At 46.1% G+C, this 21,293-nt stretch overlaps 2 protein-coding genes across 8 annotated transcripts; both read left to right on the top strand.

Moving 5' to 3' along the window:
- The first annotated feature begins 7,855 nt into the window (after window positions 1–7,855).
- LOC108311274 (keratin-associated protein 10-1) lies at window positions 7,856–9,157 on the top strand. 5 transcript variants are annotated; one of them, XM_017538702.2, is made up of 2 exons: window positions 7,856–8,214; window positions 8,374–9,157. In XM_017538702.2, the coding sequence occupies exons 1-2, from the start codon at window positions 7,870–7,872 to the stop codon at window positions 8,866–8,868; spliced, it is 840 nt and encodes a 279-aa protein (XP_017394191.1). In that variant the 5' UTR covers window positions 7,856–7,869; the 3' UTR covers window positions 8,869–9,157. The 5 variants fall into 5 exon arrangements, with proteins under 5 accessions (XP_017394191.1, XP_017394192.1, XP_017394193.1 ...); XM_017538703.2 differs by having other exon boundaries at window positions 7,856–8,190; window positions 8,443–9,157; XM_017538704.2 differs by having other exon boundaries at window positions 7,856–8,190; window positions 8,569–9,157.
- A 6,172-nt stretch (window positions 9,158–15,329) lies between these two features.
- On the top strand, window positions 15,330–16,587 carry LOC108311273 (keratin-associated protein 10-2-like). 3 transcript variants are annotated; one of them, XM_017538696.2, is made up of 3 exons: window positions 15,330–16,078; window positions 16,160–16,183; window positions 16,229–16,587. In XM_017538696.2, the coding sequence occupies exons 1-3, from the start codon at window positions 15,363–15,365 to the stop codon at window positions 16,257–16,259; spliced, it is 771 nt and encodes a 256-aa protein (XP_017394185.1). In that variant the 5' UTR covers window positions 15,330–15,362; the 3' UTR covers window positions 16,260–16,587. The 3 variants fall into 3 exon arrangements, with proteins under 3 accessions (XP_017394185.1, XP_017394186.1, XP_017394184.1); XM_017538697.2 differs by having other exon boundaries at window positions 15,330–15,794; window positions 15,921–16,587; XM_017538695.2 differs by having other exon boundaries at window positions 15,330–15,683; window positions 15,795–16,587.
- The last annotated feature ends 4,706 nt before the right edge of the window (window positions 16,588–21,293 follow it).

Raw genomic sequence — 21,293 nt, forward strand, 5'->3', positions numbered from 1 at the left:
GATAATTTTTTTCTCATTGAATGGGTTCAGCAACCTTGTGAGAAATAAATTGAACATAGATATGTGGGTTGTTTCTGGACTCTCAATTTTACTTTATTGATTCATTTGTCTATTTATATACCTGTACCATACAGTCTTGGTTACTGTAGCATTGTAGTAAATCTTTACATTGGTAACTATGAGTCAACCAACCTTGTTCCTCTTTTTAAATTTTGTTTTGGCTATTCTGGGTTCCTTGTAATTAAATATTGATTTTATAGTCAACTCGTGAATATCTACAAAGAAGTTAGCTTGAGAGTAGACAAGTCTGTAGATTGATTTCGGGAGTATTGTCATGTTAACAATATTAACATGAGTGGATCATGGACTTTGGATTCATGAACATATGATGCTTTTCCATTGATTTACGTCTTTAACAAAACAAAAATAATGTTTTATAGTTTTCAGAGTATAAGTTCTATACTTCTTTTGCCAAATCGAGTACTATGTATTTTTTTTCTTTTTGATGCTATTATAAATAGAATTGTTTTCTTAATTTCGTGTTTGGCTTGTTTATTGCAAATATGTAGAAATACTTTATTTATTTATTGAAACAGAGTCTCACTCTGTCACCCAGGCTGGAATACAGTGGTGCAATCTTGGCTCACTGCAACCTCTGTTTCCAAGGTTCAAGTGATTCTCCCACCACCATGCCTAGCTAATTTTTGTATTTTTAGTAGAAATGGGGTTTCGCCATGTTGACCAGGCTGGTCTGGGCCTCCCAAAGTGCTGAAATCACAGATGTGAGCTACCACACTTGACACTGATTTTTGGGTGTTGATCTTGTATCCTGCAACCTTGCTGAGCTGGCAGTTGTTTAACAAATTTCTTAGTGTTTTCTATATATAAGATCATATCATCTGTGAATAGAGATAATTTGTTTCTTATTTTCCAGTATGAATGCTTTTTATTTTTTCCCACAAAGTATGATGTTAACTGTGGATTCTTCACAGATGCCCTTAACAGATTGAGCAAGTTTCCTGTTCTTGCTATCTTATTGTTTTTATCATGAAAGGATGGTGAATTTTATCAAGTGCTTTTTTCTGCATCTATTTTATAATCATGCTATTTTTTAAAATTCTGTTTATATGGTATGTTACATTAATTGATTTTTAGATATTAAACCATCTTGCATCCCAGGGATAAATCCCATTTAGCCATGGTGTATAATTCTTCTTCTATGCTGCTGGATTCAGTTTGCTAGTATCTTCTTGAGTATTTTGCATTCATATCATGAGAGATATTGGTGTTGGTCTGTAGTTTTCTTTTCTTGTGATGTCTTTGTGTGATTATGGTATGAGAATAATACTAGCCTCATAGAATGAGTTAGGAAGTAATACTTCCTCTTCGTTTTTAAAAGAGTTGTGAAGAATTGGTTTTATTTATTTATTTATTTCCACTTTATTCTTCGTTATATACTTCATTGTGCTTGCTTTGAGTTTGCCCTGCTTTCTCCAGCATCTTAAAGTAGTTTAGGTTATTGATTTGAGATCCTTCTTAATACAGATATTTACAACTATAAATTTCTCTCTAAGCAATACTTTTGCTATATCTCATTAGTTCTGGTATCTTGGGTTTCATTTTTATTCATCTTGGTGTATTTTAAGATTTTCCTTTTGATTTCTTTTTTGACTTGCTGTTTGGTTACATAAGAGTGTGCTGTTTAATTTTCACATATTTGTCTGTTTCCCCAGTTTTTTTTCTGTTATTTCTAATTTTATTTTATTTTATTGTGGTCAGAATACATGCTTTGCATTATTTATGTCCTTTTAAATTTACTGGAGGTTTATTTTATGACCTAACATATGTCTATCCTAGATGATGCTGCATATGCATTTCAAAAAAATGGATATTCTGCTGTCATTGGGTGGAGTAGTCTACAGATGTCTGCTAGATTTTATTGGTTTATTGTATTCAAGTTTTCCTTTTTCTTGTTGATCTTCTACCTAGTTATTCTATCCATTATTGAAATTGCAGTATTGAAGTATTCAATTAATATTGTTGACTTGTCTATTTCTCCCTTCATTTCTGAGAGCATTTGCTTATGTATTTTGGTGCTCTCTTATTATTTGCATGTATGTTTATATTTATTATATTTTCATGATAGGCTGACTTTATATCCTTATAAAATGTTACTCTTCATCTCTAGTAACAATTTTTCTTATGATTGCTGTTTGTATGATTTATCTCTTTCTGTTTACTTTCAATCTAGTTGCATATTGGAATATAAAGAATGCCTGTTTTACAGAGCATCTAGTTACATCTTGTTTTTTATTTAATCCAGTCTGAAAGCCTCTGCCTTTTGATTGGATTATTTAATCTATTTACATTTAATGCTGTTAATGATATACAGTTGACCCATATTTTTTATGAATTTTGTATTCGCAAGTTCAGCTACTCTCTAAAATTAATTTGTAGTCTCAAAGTAAATACTGGTGGCACTTTTGTGGTCATTCATTGACATGCACAGAGTAATGAGAAATTTAAGTCTTCCAACATGAATGTTTCCAGATGAGGTTAAACAAGGCACACTCTGCCTTTTTGCTCCAGCTCTCATATTGTAAGTATTTTTGTTTGTTTTTTTGTAATATACATAATGCCACATTTTCACATTTTTGTGATTTTCAGGGGGTAACTTTGCTGTTTAAAATGGTTCTCAGGCATGGTGATGAAGGGCTGTTCAGTGTTCTTAAGTGCAAAAAGGCTGTGGTGTGTTTTATAGAGAAAATATATGTGTTAGAGAAGATTTGTTAAGGCATAAGTTGTAGTACTGTTGGCTGAGTTCAATATTAATGAATAAACAATAATTATTAAACACATATGACACAGATTATATATTGATACCAGAGGCCTACAAGAACCAAACTCTGTATTTCTCCTATAGTATTTCCTAATTCAGTATTTGGAATGACTTTATGTAATTACTACTAACAACAAAAATCAACTGTAGTTAGATTTATGTCTAAGTTTACTTTTTATTTCCCATATGTTTTATATGGTTCTGTGGTTTTATGGGGTTTTCTGTTACTGTTGTGTTCTTTCTTTACTACTTTCTCTTATATTAAGTGAATATTTCCAAACGTAGCCTTTTTATTTCTTTAATGTTTTCCCATGACACTGTTTTAGTTTTTCCTTAGTGGTTGCTCTGGGGCTTGCCATATACTTATTTTGACTTGTCAAGATCAACTTCAGATTTGTGCTAACTTAATACTGGTGAGATACAAAAAGATTGCTCCTATATTAATCTTTTCCTTTTTGCCCTTTTCATAGTCTTGTTGTTATATATATTACATCTACAGATGTTAAAACCCAATAATATATTGTAATAATTATTACTTTCTATAATTGTATGGCTTTTAAAGATGCTTAGAGAATAAAGAAGAAACAGTATATATTTATATCATTTGTTGTATTAGCCTTTTTATCATTTCTGATTCTCTTCATTTTTTCCTGTGGATTCACATTACTATCTTTAGTAACTTCCTTTGTCCAATATAGCTTTGTTTCCATGTACCTCCTTTGTACTATTATTGCCATAGGCCCAACAATACCAAATATACATTTTTATATCGCTTTTTAAAAATCAGTTAAGAGAATAAAGGAGAAAATTGCATTTGTACTATCTTTTATAATTACATAATTAGTTTTACTGCTGTTTTGTTTTTCTGTGTGGATATGAATTTCTGTCTGGGGTGACTTGCTTTTGGTCTGCAGAACTCTGTGTCTCATAAGATGCATCTGCATGCAATAGATTCCCTCAGTTTTGATTTATCTAGGGATGTCTTCATGTTGCCTTCATTTCTGAAAGATAACTTTGTTGGATATAGAATTCTTGGTTGACGTTTCCTTTTCTTTGAGCACTTTGAATGTACCATCATACTGCCTTCTGGTGTCTTGTTTCTGATAAGAAGTCAACTGTTGCTCTTCTTATGGTTCTTTTATAAATAACTTTTCTATTGCTGCTTTCAAGATTTCCTCCTTGTTTTTCACTTTCAGTATTTTTACTATATGTCTATTTGCATATCTATTGTGTATCTCCAACTTAGAGTTTTCTGAGCTCCTGGATGTGTAGATTAATGTTTTTCAATAATTTTGGAAAGTTACTAATTCTGTAAAGAATGTCAGTGGTAGTTTTGTGGGAATAGCATTGAATCTATAAATTACTTTGAGCAGTATGGCAATTTTCATGACATTGATTCTTCCTATCCATGAGGATGGAATGTTTTTCCATTTGTTTGTGTCCTCTCTTACTTCTTTGAACAGTGGTTTATAGTTCTCCTTGAAGAGGTCCTTCACATCCCTTGTTAGCTGTATTCCTAGATATTTTATTCTCTTTGCAGCAATTGTGAATAAGAGTTCATTCATGATTTGGCTCTCTGTTTGTCTATTGTTGGTGTATAGGAATGCTTGTGGTTTTTGCACACTGATTTTTGTATGCTGAGACTTGCTGAAGTTGCTTATCAGCTTAAGGAGTTTGGGGCTGAGACGATGGAGTTTTCTAAATATAGAATCATAATATCTGCAGACAGAGACTATTTGACTTCCCCTCTTCCTATTTGAATACTCTTTATTTCTTTCTCTTGTCCAATTACCCTGGCCAGAATTTCCAATACTATGTTGAATAGGAGTGGTGAAGAGGGCATCTTGTCTTGTGCCCTGAAAGGGAAAGCTTTCAGCTTTTGCCCATTCAGTATGATATTGGCTATGGGTTTGTCATAAATAGCTCATTATTTTAAGATATGTTATATCAATATCTAGTTTATTGAGAGTTTTTAACATGAAGGTATGTTGAATTTTATTGAAGGCCTTTTCTGCATCTACTGAGATAATCGTGTGGCTTTTGTCATTGGTTCTGTTTATGTGATAGATTATGTTTATTGATTTGCATAAGTTGAACTAGCCTTGCATCCCAGGGATGAAGCTGACTTGATTGTGGTGTATAAGCTTTTTGATGTGCTGCTGGATTTGGTTTATCAGTATTTTATTGAGGATTTTTGCATTGATGTTCATCAGGGATATTGGCCTGAAGTTTTCTTTTTTTGTTGTGTCTCTACCAGGTTTTGGTATCAGGATGATGCTGGCATCATAAAATGAGTTAGGAAGGAGTCCTTTATTTTCCATTGTTTGGAATAGTTTCAGAAGAAATGGTACCAACTCCTCTTTTACCTCTGGTAGAATTTGCCTGTGAATCCATCTGGTCTTGAGCTTTTATTGATTGGTTGACTATTAATTGCTGCCTCAATTTCAGAACTTGCTATGGTCTATTCAGGGATTTGACTTCTTCCTGGTTTAGTCTTAGGAGGGTGCATGTCCAGGAATTTACCCATTTCTTCTAGATTTTCTAGTTTATTTGTGTAGAGGTATTTGTAGCATTCTCTGATGGTAGTCTGCATTTCTGTGGGGTAATGGAGATATCCCCTTTATCATTTTTTATTGCATCTATTTTATTCTTCCCTCTTTTCTTCTTTATTAGTCTAGCAAGTGGTCTATCTATTTTGTTAACTTTTTCAAAAAACCAGCTCCTGATTCACTGATTTTTTGAAGGAATTTTCTTGTCTCTATCTCCTTCAGTTCTCTGATCTTAATTATTTCTTGTCTTCTGCTAGCTTTTGGATTTGTTTGCTCTTGCTTCTTAGTTCTTTTAATTGTGGTGTTAGGGTGTCGATCTGAGATCTTTCCAGCTTTCTGAAGTGGGCATTTAGTGCTGTAAATTTTCCTCTTAACACTGTTTCAGCTGTGTCCCAGAGATTGTGATACACTCTCTTTTTGTTCTCATTGGTTTCAAATAGCTTCTTGATTTTTGCCTTAATTTTGTTATTTACCCAGGGGTCATTCAGGAGCTTGAATAATTCAGAAATTATTCAATTTCCATGTAGTTGTGTGGTTTTGAGTGAGTTTCTGAATCCTGAGTTCTAATTTGATTGGACTGTAGTCTGGGAGACTTTGTTATGATTTCAGTTCTTTTGCATTTGCTGAGGAGTGTTTTACTTTGAATTATGTGATCAGTTTGAGAATAAGTGCCATGTGGCACTGAGAAGAACGTATGTTCTGTTGATTTTGGGTGGAGAGTTCTGTAGATGTCTATGAGGTCCACTTGATCCAGAGCTGAATTCAAGTTTTGAGTATCCTTGTTACTTTTCTGTCCCATTGATCTGCCTAATATTGACAGTGGGGTGCTAAAGTCTCCCACTATTATTTTGTGGGAATTTATGTCTCTTTGTAGGTCTCTAAGAACTTGCTTTATGAATCTGGGTGCTCCTTTATTGGGTGCATAGATATTTAGGACAGTTAGCTCTTCTCATTAAATTGATCCCTTGATCATAATGTAATGCCCTTCTTTGTCTTTTTTCATCTTTGTTGGTTTAAAGTCCATTTTATCAGAGACTAGGATTGCAACCCCTGCTTTTTTTGCTTTCTATTTGCTTGGTAAATTTTCCTCCATTCCTTTATTTTGAGCCTATGTGTGTCTTTGCATGTGAGATGGGTCTCCCGAATACAGCACAGCAAGGTGTCTTGACTCTTTATCCAATTTGCCAGTCTGTGTCCAGCTCTTATGTCTATGAAATAATATTTTTCCACTGTAGCCTGTCTTTGCCAGGTAGTCCTCCAACATAGCCCTTAGCCCTACCCATCAATGGTCATTGGCTTCAAACCCTGCAGCCTATGGGCCCCCAGAAAGCACTCAGTGGAGACCTGACCTAATTTTGGAGAGCCCTGGAGCCCACAGGATCATCAGAGTCTCCGCCTCTGCCATTTCAGAGATTTAATAGAGAAGAGTGATCACAGAGTGAGGAGATGAGGGACCCATGATCAGAACTTTGGGGACTTACTAGGGCACAGATGTGGTCCCGAGCACGGGCATGGGCAGATGCACACAGGTGTATAGGTATTTGTGAGACAAGGCTTTGCAACCAGACCCTTTTATTTGTACATTTACTATGACAACGTCCAGGAGACAACAGTAGAACTACCACATTCTGATGACTTACTGGCCCATGGAAGGGAAGAGATCTTGGAGCTCCCAAAGGAACCATTGTAGGTGATGTTGCCTAAGACATGAGAGGAGAAGTTGTGAACATGATTATGCACACCCCTGGGGAAGGTCACAGGACAGTTCAATGTGAAATCAAACGAAGGTGCTTTCCCCTCACGTCCAGCCCTATGTGCTAGGCCTGGCTGCCTCCCTGCTCCCCTCTGTGAGCCAATCTCTGCCCAGGAAGGCACTATTACCTCACACCTGCTCCAGAGCTCACCCCCAGCAGAAATATGCCCCATGGTTCCCACTGACAACCAGCAGTGTCGACCCACAGGGTGGCTCTCGCCATGTGGCCAGGCCAACTGAGCATCATCAAACCTGTCCACAGCAGAACACATCTCTCCCTTTTCTCAATGCCCAGAAACTGAGGTTCTCCTAACCTCATCCCTCCTTGGGTGTAGAAGTCTTTCATAAGTATAAACTTCTGGGATGCAGCTGAGGGCTGTCAATTCCAGCATATCGCCTGAATGCCCCTGTCCCTGCCACTACAGTGTGCTTTGATGCAATCAATACATTTCTACTAGTTTATCCATGGACAAACCCACATGAGGACAGCCCCAACTCCAGCTGGGAGCCTCACAAACCAGAACATCCACAAACAGTGGACCAACACTACTAACACAACAGTGCCTGCAGCAACAACAAGGAAAAGGAAGGCTTCCCGAAGCCAGCCAGGGCAGCGCAATCAACACCGAGGGGTATAAAGCTTCTGACCGCTCAGAGCACCTGGCACGATCGCTCACACACCCACCACACACTCACACCTCCCCCACTCACCTCCTCCACACCCCAGCATGGCTGCGTCCACCATGTCCGTCTGCTCCAGCGCTTGCTCCGACTCCTGGCAGGTGGACAACTGCCCAGAGAGCTGCTGCGAGCCCGCCTGCTGCACCCCCAGCTGCTGCGCCCCGGCCCCCTGCCTGACCCTGGTCTGTACCCCAGTGAGCTGTGTGTCCAGCCCCTGCTGCCAGGCGGCCTGTGAGCCCAGCCCCTGCCAATCGGGCTGCACCAGCTCCTGCACGCCCTCATGCTGCCAGCAGTCTAGCTGCCAGCTGGCTTGCTGCACCTCCTCCCCCTGCCAGCAGGCCTGCTGCGTGCCCGTCTGCTGTAATCCTGTCTGCTGCAAGCCCGTGTGCTGCGTGCCCACCTGCTCTGAGGGCTCCTCTTCCTGCTGCCAACAGTCTAGCTGCCAGCCGGCTTGCTGCGCCTCCTCCCTCTGCCAACAGGCCTGCTGTGTGCCCGTCTGCTGTAAGCCTGTCTGCTGCAAGCCTGTGTGCTGTGTGCCCACCTGCTCTGAGGGCTCCTCTTCATGCTGCCAGCAGTCTAGCTGCCAGCCGGCTTGCTGTGCCTCCTCCTCTTGCCAGCAGTCTTGCTGTGTGCCTGTCTGCTGCAAGCCCGTCTGCTGTGTGCCCACCTGCTCTGAGAGCTCCTCTTCATGTTGCCAGCAGTCTAGCTGCCAGCCGGCTTGCTGCACCTCCTCCCCATGTCAGCAGTCCTGCTGTGTGCCTGTCTGCTGTGTGCCCATCTGCTGCAAGCCTGTCTGCTGTGTGCCCACCTGCTCTGGGGCTTCCACTTCATGCTGCCAGCAGTCTAGCTGCCAGCCGGCTTGCTGCACCTCCTCCTGCTGCAAACCCTCCTCCTCAGTGTCCCTGCTCTGCCGCCCCGTGTGCAGGCCTGCCTGCTGTGTCCCCTCCTGCTGTGCCCCCTCCTCCTCCTGCCAGCCCAGCTGCTGCCGCCCAGCCTCCTGTGTGTCCCTCCTCTGCCACCCGGCATGCTCCCGCCCGGCCTGCTGAGGCCTCTGCTCAGGCCAGGAGTCCAGCTGCTGACGGGCAGGTCCCATGTCTCCAGAGTTGTCCCAGGGCCATCTCTGACTTCCGGAAATCCTGGTAGCCCTGAGCCCTGGTGGAGTCTCCTCTGCCCAGGGCCACCGTATCTCCAGTCAGCAGTGCCGAGACTTCACGGCCAAGTTCCCTCCCAGCACTCGCCTCTCCCACACCCTCAGCCCCATCCTGGACAGCCGGGGCCGCTGTGTCCTGCCCCATGTGAGTGATCAGTCTGTCAACAAACAAAGTCACCACTCTGCCCTCTCAGAGGCCTTTTTTGTGTATCTGGCAGACCCTGGGGAAGAGCTCCCATGTGCTGTGTGGGGTGGGCGCTTTGGGACTCGCCTGGAGCTGTGTCCAGGGTGACAGCACGGGGACGGAGGCAGTCCTGACCTTCCACTGTGCTGGGTCTGCTGTTGTGGGGTTCCCTGCCAGCCTCAGCATGTCCAGGCCTTGGGTGTGCCCTTCTCTGTGAATCCCCCACACCCACAGGGCCTGGCCTCTCCCTGGGCTCCTCTCTCTCCTTCCTCTGCCTGTCTGAACTCCACTCACCCTCTTCTCGCCAGCTCTCTCTTACTCAATAAAATAAATATTTCTTATTCCTGGAAGATATTTCAGAGCTGATCTCTTATTTCAAAGCATCTGTGTACATTTATTTGACAATCCGTGTACCTGAAGTCTCTGTAAGTCCAGTTCAGCTTTCTGTAATTTCTGCTGATTCTCCCTCATGGTGTCTTGTTTCCTTGTGTGCTTAGCTATTTGTGGCTGAGTCATCACCCTTGCCCTTGAAAAGCATTTGTGGGCATTTTTGAGGCCTCTAAGAAAGATGTGTTTGCTTTTTCCTTATGTGAGGAACCTCTGATTCTAGGAGCACCTTCAACTAAATACGTGGCTTCAATTAGTGTGGGCCACCCACAACGTGCCGGTTTGGGCTGCAGAGCAGAATGAGGGCAGGCTTGCTGGGGCAGGATGTTCTCTGGGTGAGCGGAGTCCCAGGCAGCCAGGAGCCCCCGGGATGGGCAAAGCCCCTGCGTGGCTCTGCCTCCGTCTTCTCTGAAGGTGCAGCCTGTGCTGTCTTTAGCTTAATGTAGGGGTGGTCCCTGTTAGACCCACCACAAGGTGGCTCTCGGCTTCAATTTCTGTCCTCTTCATCCTGCAAAACCACTCAATCTGAAATTTAAAATGGCCAGACCACCAAATGCTCTCAAGAACAAAGCGAATTCTGGGTGTTTCTAAATGCTATGGGTTACAACAAGGGTCCTTCACCTGGGATCTGTGAGCTCAGATGAGAAGAATAAAAAATGCATCTTTATTTCGCAAACCTCTGACTGAAATGTAGCGTTTCAATCAATCATGAATGTAGCTGAGAATACTTACGGCACCTGCGGCTTTGGCACCCACAGAAATGAGATGTGGGGCGTCACATTATGGTGGCTGCAGATACTCAAAACCTCATTCTGGCCACTGCTATTTCATAATGACGGCAGCGTGAGATGCGCCGCTGGGTCCCGCCGGGCGTGTGTTCCCTAGAGAAGCAGGGGCTAGATCGTTAACTCATGTTTTCAGTTTAATAATCGCGTTTTGTTTTTCTTTGTTGTTTTGAGACAGAGTCTTGCTCTGTTGCCCAGGCTGGAGTGCAGTGGCGCAATCTCGGCTCACTGCAACCTCCACTCCCCAGTTCAAGCAATTCTCTGCCTCAGCCTACTGTGTAGCTGGGATCACAGGCACCCGCCCCCACGCATGGCTAATTTTTTTGTATTTTTAGTAGAGACAGGATTTCACCATCTTGGCCAGGCTGGTCTTGAACTCCTGACCTCATGATCCACCTGCCTTGGCCTCCCAAAGGGCTGGGATTACAAGCGTGAGCACCATGCCCACCCCATCACCGTGACTTAATGTAGTTGGTTTTCTTTTACTTTACTCATTTGAAAACGTTCAAAGGTTTCACAAGGTGGTGGGGAAGGCCCCTGGCCAAAAAAGGGCAAAGACCCCTGCCTTTGATTTGGGCCTGTAATCCTGTAATTCTTTATTCCTTTTCCAGTTTCCTGCTGTGACTAGGAAGATTCTTCCCAGTGCTTTCAGTTGTTTTCAGCAGGATGGTGGGTCAGACAATCTCACTAACAGGTTTCCAGAACTGGAACCCTGTCGCAACTTCCCAATTCTTAAGACTAACTGGAAATTTTCTGTAACTTTCCCCTGTTGTTGGCGATGATTCCTTAATTCTTGAGGAGGTCTTTTCTTTTGGACTGTTGTGTCTGTTGACTTGTCCAGGCAATGCTTTGTTCCTTAGCAGTTTTCACAGCATGTCTGTGCAAATGTAACGACAGGGATGGAAGTCCCTGTCCCAGGGTCACGGGCTCCCAGGATGGAAGGACACGGGTGCATTGTCACTTTCATTTTCCTTTCCAAGCTTCCAGCCCGGCCACCAGGACAAGGGGAGCAGGCAGGGCAGGAAGGGCTGCCCCCAGCCCTCTCTGTGTCCCAGCCTGGTCAGCAGCCCAGGGCGAGGCTGCCCCACCCTAAGCCCCATGACCGTGCTTGTGCAGCCTCCACCCTGTTTGTGAAGGGGGGGTAGGATGTGTGTGTGGGGTGGGGGACTCACCAAGCAAGGACTGGGAGGGGACTTCTGACGCTAGGTGCCCTTTACCACCCATCTCCCACAGCCCTTCACCAGCCGGCCTAGCCACATGCCCATGTCTCCCCACTGGGTGGGACTCTGTAAGGGAACATGGTTTCCCCACCTGCAAGGAAGCCTGAGCCAGGCCACCCTCCCTTCGGCTCATCCTGTAGGATATGGGGGCCCTGCTAGTGTGGGAGCCCCTGTTTCTAGGCTGCGTGGGTCACCCCTTGGGGAGGATGGGAGAGGAGGCTCCGTGTAGGCCGCCACAGCCGTCGGACCTGGGAGGCATCTCTTTCCCTCTCATTGCTGTTTAATTGTGACATTCGTTACCTTATTCTGGTTTTTATTTTATAAACAATTTTGAGAAATGTTTTCATCTAATAGGAAACATCAGATGAAATTTATTTTCCTTTCTAACCAGCTGCTTCGCGCTTCACCCTGACATTTTCACTGTGTTCTCTGCTTTCGAGGTTTACCTCTGGTTTCAATTGCTTTTCTGTCTTTACAATAACCACCATGGTTTGCTTTTTTCTTTTCTACTTTCATTTGCTGTTTTGAAAAATATACATCCTGTTTCTAATTGTACAAATAAATAGTTTTTAAGTTTACCATTATGTTTATTTTCTAATTATTAAAGTGAGGAATGGAACTGTAATTTGAGAATTTCCATTTAAAACAGCATTAATCTCGCACTCCTCAACATCAGCCCACTTGTCCACCCCCACCGGCTTCTCAGTCTTTCCTGTTTAATTGAAAGCAACATACAGCATATTCCAGGAGAAGCAGAACCACACATGCAATCGTAAATATTATAACAGCCACATTTAAGGATGGCAAAAGGAACAGGTGAAGTTAATTAAGGAATAGACCTTATTTAACCCAGAACCTCCAAAGTGTTACCATTTCAACATGTGGCACGAGCCACATTTCAAGAGCCACATGTGGTTAGTGGCCTCTCACATTAGCATGCAGTGAAGTATTAGAATCTCATCACTGCTATTCAATTTCAATGTTGAATATGCATCTGTTATAACAGATGGGAATTTTGCATTTGCAGTTATAACTGAGCACATTGGTTACGTGGACACAGGTCAGTGTCTTCCTGTCTTCGTATCTGGGCCAGCTCCTTGATACCCCAGCCTTTGCATTTCTGAGCTCTTGTCTTCGTTTCTTCTCTGTTGTAGTCCATTGGGGCTGATAAAACAAATTGCCATGGACTTGGGGGTCTTGAGCAGTAGGCATTTCTTTCTCCCAGTTCTGGAATCTGGAAGTCCAGGATCAGGCAGGGTGCCACATGGTGGGCTTCTGGAGAGGGCGCTCTTCCTGGCCTACAGACAGCCACCTTCTTGCTGTCCTCACAGGACAGAGAGAATCTCTCCAGGGTTTCTTCTCTAAAGGGCACAAATCCCATTCTTGACCTAACTGCCTCCCAAAGGCCCCGCCTCTTAACACATCATATTGGAATTAGGGTCTCAACGTGTGAATTTTGGGAGGACACAAACATTCTATCCATAACAATCACTTTGCCATTTGTCATATTTCCTTAAGTATTTTTTCTAAGAGGGATACCTGGGTGGAGTACTTTCTAAGCTCTTGCTTTTATGAAAATACATCACTGTTATCTTTATTTGAGAAAGGTGTAATAATTTGAAAAAAGGAAAAATAGAGCCTTAGTCCACCAAAGCTTCCCCTGGAAGCTCTGAGGATATTGCCATATCCTGGTTAGTGGGACAGAGGTCTGAGGTCAGCCTGATGCGGTTCATTTCCAGATTGGATGTTATTCGTCCTGCATGTGAGGGACTGTTCTTATGTCTTCTACGTTTAAAAATGTGCCAATGCAGTTCTAGAGTGGGCTCTAAAGGCCTGATTTTCTTGGAATTCATTAAGTTTTTCTACTCCAAATATACACACCTCTGTTCATTCAGCCCAGAATAGCAGATCTTCAATTACGTCTGTGATTATTATTTTGGACCTATTTGTGTTTTTCTGCTCAGCGATTGAATTTTCATGTTTGGTCTCCAATAAATACACACTCTGTGTTATCTTTTCCCTCATTATATTTGTGGGTTTATCTTTTACCTTGGCATTTGGAAGAACTACTCATGTTTAGTCTTAAAACCATTGCATTGATTCTCTGTGGTATTAGTTTTGCTCTTCTGCCTCTGATGTGAATTTTTAATCCAGCTGTTTGGTATTAAATTTGGTAATGAAGACTTGCTGACCTTCATCTTCGACATCTGTTTGGAATCAGAGACGCACTGGTTGAGGATGTAGATCCTATGTGCAGACTGGCTGGCTTCTATTCCTGGTTCTGTCACTTTTCCTGTGTGACTTTGAGCAGACTGCTCAACCTCTCTGTGCTGAGGCTTCCGTATCTGTCCACAGTAACTTCGACAAGGAGTTGATGCCAAAGTGAAGTGAGTTAATAGATGCCAAGTGCTTGGAATCCTGCCTGGCATAGCCCGTGCTCGGCAAATGCTCTCACTTGGCCAGCTTCATCATCAGGGCTACTGTGGGGGTCATTTTCTAAGATCGCTGAAGCTGTCGCTAGTCGCATGCTATAACTTGGGGCTCCAGGTCTGTGGAACGATCCCCCATCATACCCCATTAGGGAACACAGCCGCCTCAGTTTTGCGTTGGCGCTGGCCCTGGTTCCCAGGCTGACCACGCTGTGTCTTCATGAGAGGTTCCTGTGGGGAGCTGAGTCTTCACGGACATCACCCTGGAGAGCCCAGAGGCGCTGTGTGACAACGGCCGTGGGGCGCGGAGTGACTGGCACGTGCTGGGGGCCAGATTCCAACGGAATTTCCATCACAGTGGCGAGGCGTGTGTGCAGGCAGGGGCTTTGGGGGGCTGTGAGTTTAACCCATCCCAGGCTGCTGTAGGCTCGTGCTCAGCTGAAAGAGGCTGGAAGGACGCTGGGAGAGGTTTGCGGTTCCTGATGAGAACTAGCCTCAGGCCTGCGAGACAGAGGAGCTCACCTGTGACCGTCCCTGACCCGGGATCAGGGCCTGTCCTGCCCGATGACCTCCCAGGCACAGGCTGGCTTTGCCCACCCCGAGTGTCCTCTACTCTCCATGTGACCGTCACTCCAGACCTGCCTCCCTGAGGCAGAGGCTCCTCGCCACCCTCAAGCCGTGACCTAAGCCCACCCCTCTCAGGACACCTGACCAGGGCTCCAGGGGACGGTGGTCCAGACCCAAAGGCCAGTCCCCAAACCTTGTCCTCCCAATGAGCTGACTGTCCAGAGGCCTTCCCGGAACGTTCCTCTCCCTCTCAGGGGAGGGAGGTCCTCCCTGTCCTCCTGCCCTTGGCAGGCATCAGGAGCTCAGAAGATCCCACAGCCCCCCAGGAAGCGCTGCCCTCAAGTGCCTTTTCCCTGCACAGGCGCCTCCTTCCTGGCTCTCCCAGTCCCAGCCAGGCCAGCCTGCCCCATGAGGTCCCTGCAGACAGAGGCTGGGCATCCCCTGGGCCAAGAGACCACGCTGGGGACAGCCACAGGACCTCGCAGGTGGAAGTCACCAGGGCAGCCCCAGAGACGCTGCACTGTCCCCCTGGTGTCCCGGGGTCCAGGCTCAGCCAGGGGCACTGGCCCTGCCCAGGACCAGCCAAGTGTGAGGAGCAGAGTGAGGACAAGTCACAGCAAGGGAAGCAGAAATAATGAGGGTCCTCCCAGCAACAAACACCAACACGGAAGGCGTTGCTGAGTCTCGTGCTGGGGAAAAGACAGGCACCGGGCGTATAAAAGCCCCAGAGCCCCAGCAGCTGACAGGCTCACACACTCACACACTCACTCACACTCACTCACTCACATCTCCCCCACTCACCTCCTCCACACCCCAGCATGGCCGCGTCCACCATGTCCGTCTGCTCCAGCGCTTGCTCCGACTCCTGGCAGGTGGACGACTGCCCAGAGAGCTGCTGTGAGCCCCCCTGCTGCGCCCCCAGCTGCTGCGCCCCGGCCCCCTGCCTGACCCTGGTCTGCACCCCAGTGAGCTGTGTGTCCAGCCCCTGCTGCCAGGCGGCCTGTGAGCCCAGCCCCTGCCAATCAGGCTGCACCAGCTCCTGCACGCCCTCATGCTGCCAGCAGTCTAGCTGCCAGCTGGCTTGCTGCATCTCCTCCCCCTGCCAGCAGGCCTGCTGCGTGCCCGTCTGCTGTAAGCCTGTCTGCTGCAAGCCCGTGTGCTGCATGCCCACCTGCTCTGAGGGCTCCTCTTCATGCTGCCAACAATCTGGCTGCCAGCCGGCTTGCTGCACCTCCTCCCCCTGCCAGCAGGCCTGCTGCGTGCCTGTCTGCTGCAAGACCATCTGCTGTGTGCCCACATGCTCTGAGGGCTCCTCTTCATGCTGCCAGCAGTCTAGCTGCCAGCCAGCTTGCTGCACCTCATCCACCTGTCAGCAGGCCTGCTGTGTGCCCGTCTGCTGCAAGTCTGTCTGCTGTGTGCCTGTCTCTGCTGGGGCTTCCTCTCTGTGCTGCCAGCAGTCTAGCTGCCAGCCGGCTTGCTGCACCTCCTCCTGCTGCAGATCCTCCTCCTCCGTGTCATTGCTCTGCCGCCCTGTGTGCAGGCCTGCCTGCTGCGTGCCCGTCCCCTCCTGCTGTGCCCCCTCCTGCTGTGCCCCCTCCTCCTCCTGCCAGTCCAGCTGCTGCCGCCCGGCCTCCTGCGCGTCCCTCCTCTGCCGCCCCGTGTGCTCCCGCCCAGCCTGTTGAAGCTTCTCCTCAGGCCAGAAGTCCAGCTGCTGACGGCCACATCCCCCAGGGCCAGCCGGTCTCAGACCCCACCTCCCTGCCAGTCCTTAGAAGCCCCTGACCTCCCAGCCCACCCAGCCCCAGCGCAGCTCAACCACAGAGAAGGAGCAGCCCCACCCACCGCCGCCCAGCCCAGGGTGGGGTCTGAGACGCTCACTGGCTCCTCCCTGACCTCGCCCAGTGTGGAGGAGCCCGGCTGCTCCTCACCAGGCTTCCCGGCTGCAGGCCACGACCCTACGCTGTGGGGATGGGCCTCCTGACCCGGGTCTCACCCAGGAGGCACCCTGTGCCTCTGAGCACCAATAAAGCCGCTGCGGCCCCACGCTGACTCTGTGCTGACTCTGGCGCACCCAGGGCGGGAGGGGACAGAGCGGGGCCTGGCCTGGCTCTGGGGGGCTGGGCCCTGATCTCTTTGCATCTCCTGCTGGGGGGCCTCGGGGGCTCTTGTGATACCTGGAAGCTCCTGCCCACCTCGCGGTATGTTCTGCTCCCCGGCTCCCCTCCCGGGTCCTGTGGGGCCAAAAGCCTTGCTCACAGGCTGAGTCCCACGGGCACCGCATGGCTCCGGCCAGCGCCCCTCTCACTGTGGGTGGAAGCAGCTCTTCCCACGGCGAGGGGCGCAGCTGTCCCGGGGGTGGCAGGCCCCAGCTGTGCTGGGAGGTGGGAGACGAGGGTGGGTGGGAACTTGGGCTCCAGCTGTCCCGGCGCTCAGGGAGTTCCATCGGGGAAAGCCTGGGCACCCTGGCCTCCTGTGCACACCCAGAGACGCTCAGGGACGCCCTCTGCTCCGGCCCCGGGCTTGCAGCTGGGATGCAGAGCAGGGGACAGAGACGCGGCCTCCGGAGCGCCCTGTGCTGGGTTGGGGGGCGGAGGGCTGTGGGAACAGGAAGACCCCAATGGCAGAGGAAGCCAGGACTGTGTGGGAGCACATGCAGACCAGAGGGCGAGGGAAACTCATGGACACGCAGGTCCAGATGTAGCCAGACGTGCTTTCAAATGGGATCAAGCAAATCTGAGACTCCTAGAAATGCAACTGCAGGCAAGGGACGCTGGCGAGGTGTGACCGTCACCACGTTGCCCGCAAGAGGCCCTGAGTCTACTTCAGTCACAACACGGGAGCCACATTATTCTTTTTTTTTTTTTTTTTTTTTTTTTTTTCCTTTTTTTTTTTTTAATTTTTTTTTTTTTTTTTTGCCAATTTGATTAGCAAAAATAGTTTCTCATGGTTTTCTTCAGCAAGGTGCACAGTGTTCCAATGTGTCGACCCGCTGCACCTGATGTATGCAGCAGCAGGTGGATGGCATCCAGTGTCTCTCTGGCTGTTCATTATTACAAGCAATGCCTCTGTGGGTGCTCCTACCATATACCTTTCCACACTCAGGTACGACGTGTTTGCCTCAATTCCCAGGAGTGGCAATGCTAGTGCGGGTTGTTCATGGATTTTGAATTCATAGATACTGAGAACTGCCCTCAAAAGATTGTCCCAAATTGTGCCTGCGAAGACCGACGTCAGAGAAAGTGGTGCAGAGAGGAACTGTGAGGGCCTGTCCCTCCACAGAACATCAGAAACTGGGAAAACCCAAACGGATAAACACACCACGCCCAGCCAGCGTTCCCTTGCCCTGCAGTTGTATTTCCAGGAATTTGTTCTCAGATTTGTTCCATCCTGCTTGAAATTGTCTGGCTACATCTGCACACATGGTCATGTGTTCTCCCATGCTCTGGTTTGGACATGGTCCCACAATGTCCTGGGCTTCCTCCACCATCGCTTCCCCAAGACCTTCCCATCCCCACCTGTCGTCCACCCATCCAGCCAAACAGAGGGGGCTGGAGTTCAGTTTTATCTGAACTCTGGAAAATAGTCAAAGGTTTGCAGCAGGCAAGGGAACGCACAATCAAGTAAAAGCAACAGAATCCAATAGGAGAGCCTTGTGGATTTTAACTTCCCCTTGCCCATCCCCATCCCCAGCTGGGTGACAGGAAGACGGCAGCTGGAGTTCCTGGTGTGGGTGCTGCTGCCAGGGAAGCGGAGAGGGCCTTGTCTGCAAGGCAGTGCAGTTGTCTGCTTCCATCGTCTTGTGGCTCCCTGAAGGACTAACACACAGGGCTTGCCTTATTTCAGACTCAGACTCGGGCAGAGAGCAGCTACACAGAGGCTTGGTCAGAACATTAAACAGTCACTGTCACCTGGGGCCAAGGATATCAGCTAGAAAACACTGGACGCACGAAAAAAGTCTGGGAGGAAAAGCTGGGAGACGACATGCTTTGAGGAATAAGGGTGTTGGGAGATTCCACATATTCTTGGGAGTCCAGAAGGCCCTGTGCATGTCCATGATGGGGCAGAGCCTCAGAAAAACCTGAGATGCTCTCAGTGCTCACCTCTGGCTGAACTTCAGGCTCTGAGCAAGCAGGAAGTGAAGGTGCAACAGGAAGTGAAGGAGCAAGCAGGAAGTGAAGGAGTAAGCAGGAAGTGAAGGGGAAAGCAGAGTCACAAACTCCCCAGCTGAGTGCTGAGGGTGTGGACCAACATACACAGCCCAGCTACAAACCCTGCAGAAAAATATTTCTTCATTCCAGGGGTTTAGGGAACTCTCTGTCAAATTACTATCTGAGCAGTAAGCTAATAGAACACGAGCACACATGATAAGGAAACTATTTTTTTAAAGTGGCATAAACAAACAAAAACAACCACAATCTACAGCAATCAGCAACAGCAAACTGTGCAGAGGGAGGAGAACCTGATACCCAGAAATCTCCCACTGTCACAGTCACCGTCCAGTTCTCAGCAGAGGCATGTGCCATGCAAAGCAGCAAGAAATATGCGCTACTCACGAGGGGAAAGCAGGTAATAGAAAATCTTCCTGAGGAAGCCCAGAATTGGACTTACTAGACAAAGCCTTTCAATCAACTCTCTTAAACATGTTCAAAAAACTAAATAAAATCCCAAAGAATTAAAGTAAACCGGGATAATGATGCCTCACCAAATAGAGAATATCAATAAAGAGGAGGAATTTTAAAAAGAAACCAAACAAATTCTGGAACTGAAAAGTACAACAGCTGAAATAAACACCTCAGGATAGGGTTTCAACAGCAGATTTTGTCCTGTGGAAGAATTAGTGAACATGAGGATAGATGAGTTAACATGCTCTAGTCTGAGGAGTAGCTGAGACACAGGGGAGCAGATGTGAGAATGCAGAAAAATGAACAAGTCTTAGAAGACCTGTGGGACATCATCAAGCATAGCAACACAGTTAACCAGATTTCCAGATGGGGGGAGACAGAGGGAGGAGAAAAAACAATTGAAGAGATAATGGCCAAAACTTCCCAAATTGAGAAAACACATCAATCTATACATTCAAGCCACTCAGTGAACCCCAAGTGAAATAAACAAGACAGTCACACAAAAACACAGTGTAACTGAACTCTCAAAAGTCAGAACAAAGAATCTAGAAAGCAGCTGGACAGAAGACTAACAGCGGATTTCTCATCAGAAACCATGGAGGCCAGAAGACAGTGGGATGACATATGTAACATGCTGGCTTGGGGTACAGGAACGGGGGGCAACCAACAACCAAAAAGATATCAGCATCTGACAAAATTATCCTTCAAAAATGAAACAGAAAGTGACACATTTCGAGGTAAATAAAACCTGAGAGCGCTCACTGTCAATAGACTTGCCTTACAAGAAATGCTAATTCAGGCTGAGGTAAAAGGGCACTAGACAGTAACGTGGAGCCATATGAGGGAAAGGTAGCCATGCTGTTAGTCTGTGTGCTTATAAGAATTTTTCCATCACATATTGGTTTACTAATTTGTTGGTGTACATATTTTCATAATATTCCTTATAATCCTTTTTATTAATGTAAGGTCAGTAGTGATGTTCCCATTTTCATTTATAATTTTAATTATTTGAATCTGCCACCTTTTAATAAATCTAGATAAAGATTTGCCATACGTGTTGCTCTTCTCAGAAACCCAACTTTGGGGTTCATTGATTCTATTGATTTTTTATTTTCTATTCCATTTTTCTGTGCTCTAGACTTTATTTCCACCTTCTGCTAAATTTGGATTTAGTTTGCTCTTCTTTGTCTAGTTCCTTAAAGTGAAAAGTTAGATGAATGATTTGAGATCTTCCTATTTTTTAAAAAATGTAAGCATTCAGTTATCAATTTCCCTTTCTATACTGCTTTCACCAAATCTCATAAGTTTTGGTTTGCTCTGTTTTCTTTTCTATTCATCTCAAAGTATTTTCTATCTTCTCTTTAAGTTCTCCTTTGACTCACTGGTAGTTTGAGAGTGTGCCATTTAATATACACATATTTGTGAATTCCAGTTTTTCTTCTGTTGTTTTCTAATTCTTTCCATTATAATCAGAGAACATAGTTTGTATAAGTTCAATCATTTTAAATTATTAAGACTAGTTTTTTGGCCTAAGGTATAGTCTAATTTGGCAACTGTTCCATGTGAACTTGAGAAGAATGTGTTGTCTGCTACTGTTGAGTTGGGTGTTTTTGTGTAGATGTTAGGCCAGTTTATGGGGTTCTTTAAGTCCTCTATTTCTTTACTGAATGTCAACTTAATTCTATTTAATTTTTTTAATTACAGAAAATGGCTCACTGGAGTCTCTAACTCTTATTGTAGAACTGGAACTGTCCATTTCTTTCTTCAAGTCTGTCCATTTTTGTTCCACATACTTTTGTGATCTAATGTTAGATGTGTGTGTATTTACAATTGGTGTATCTTCTTGCTGGATTCACTTTAATCACTACATAATGTCCTGTGGGCCCAGCTCCTACTGATCAGTCTGCACCAGTTTCTGCATGACAGTGCCTTCCTCATTCACCTCCTTTCCCAGCCATTCTCCCAGCCCGGCCACCATGTCTTCACGTCACACCCATGTGATCCCCTGGGCAGCACACACCATTCCTCAGTTGCTCTCACGAGAGCTTAGTACTTCAGGCCCCACTTCCTGAGATCTGGAAAATTATGGTGCCCTAATAAAACAAGCTGAGAAATCTAAGACTAGCA

This window comes from Cebus imitator, unplaced genomic scaffold (genome assembly GCF_001604975.1).
Source record: "Cebus imitator isolate Cc_AM_T3 unplaced genomic scaffold, Cebus_imitator-1.0 Scaffold112, whole genome shotgun sequence".
Lineage (NCBI taxonomy): Eukaryota > Metazoa > Chordata > Mammalia > Primates > Cebidae > Cebus > Cebus imitator.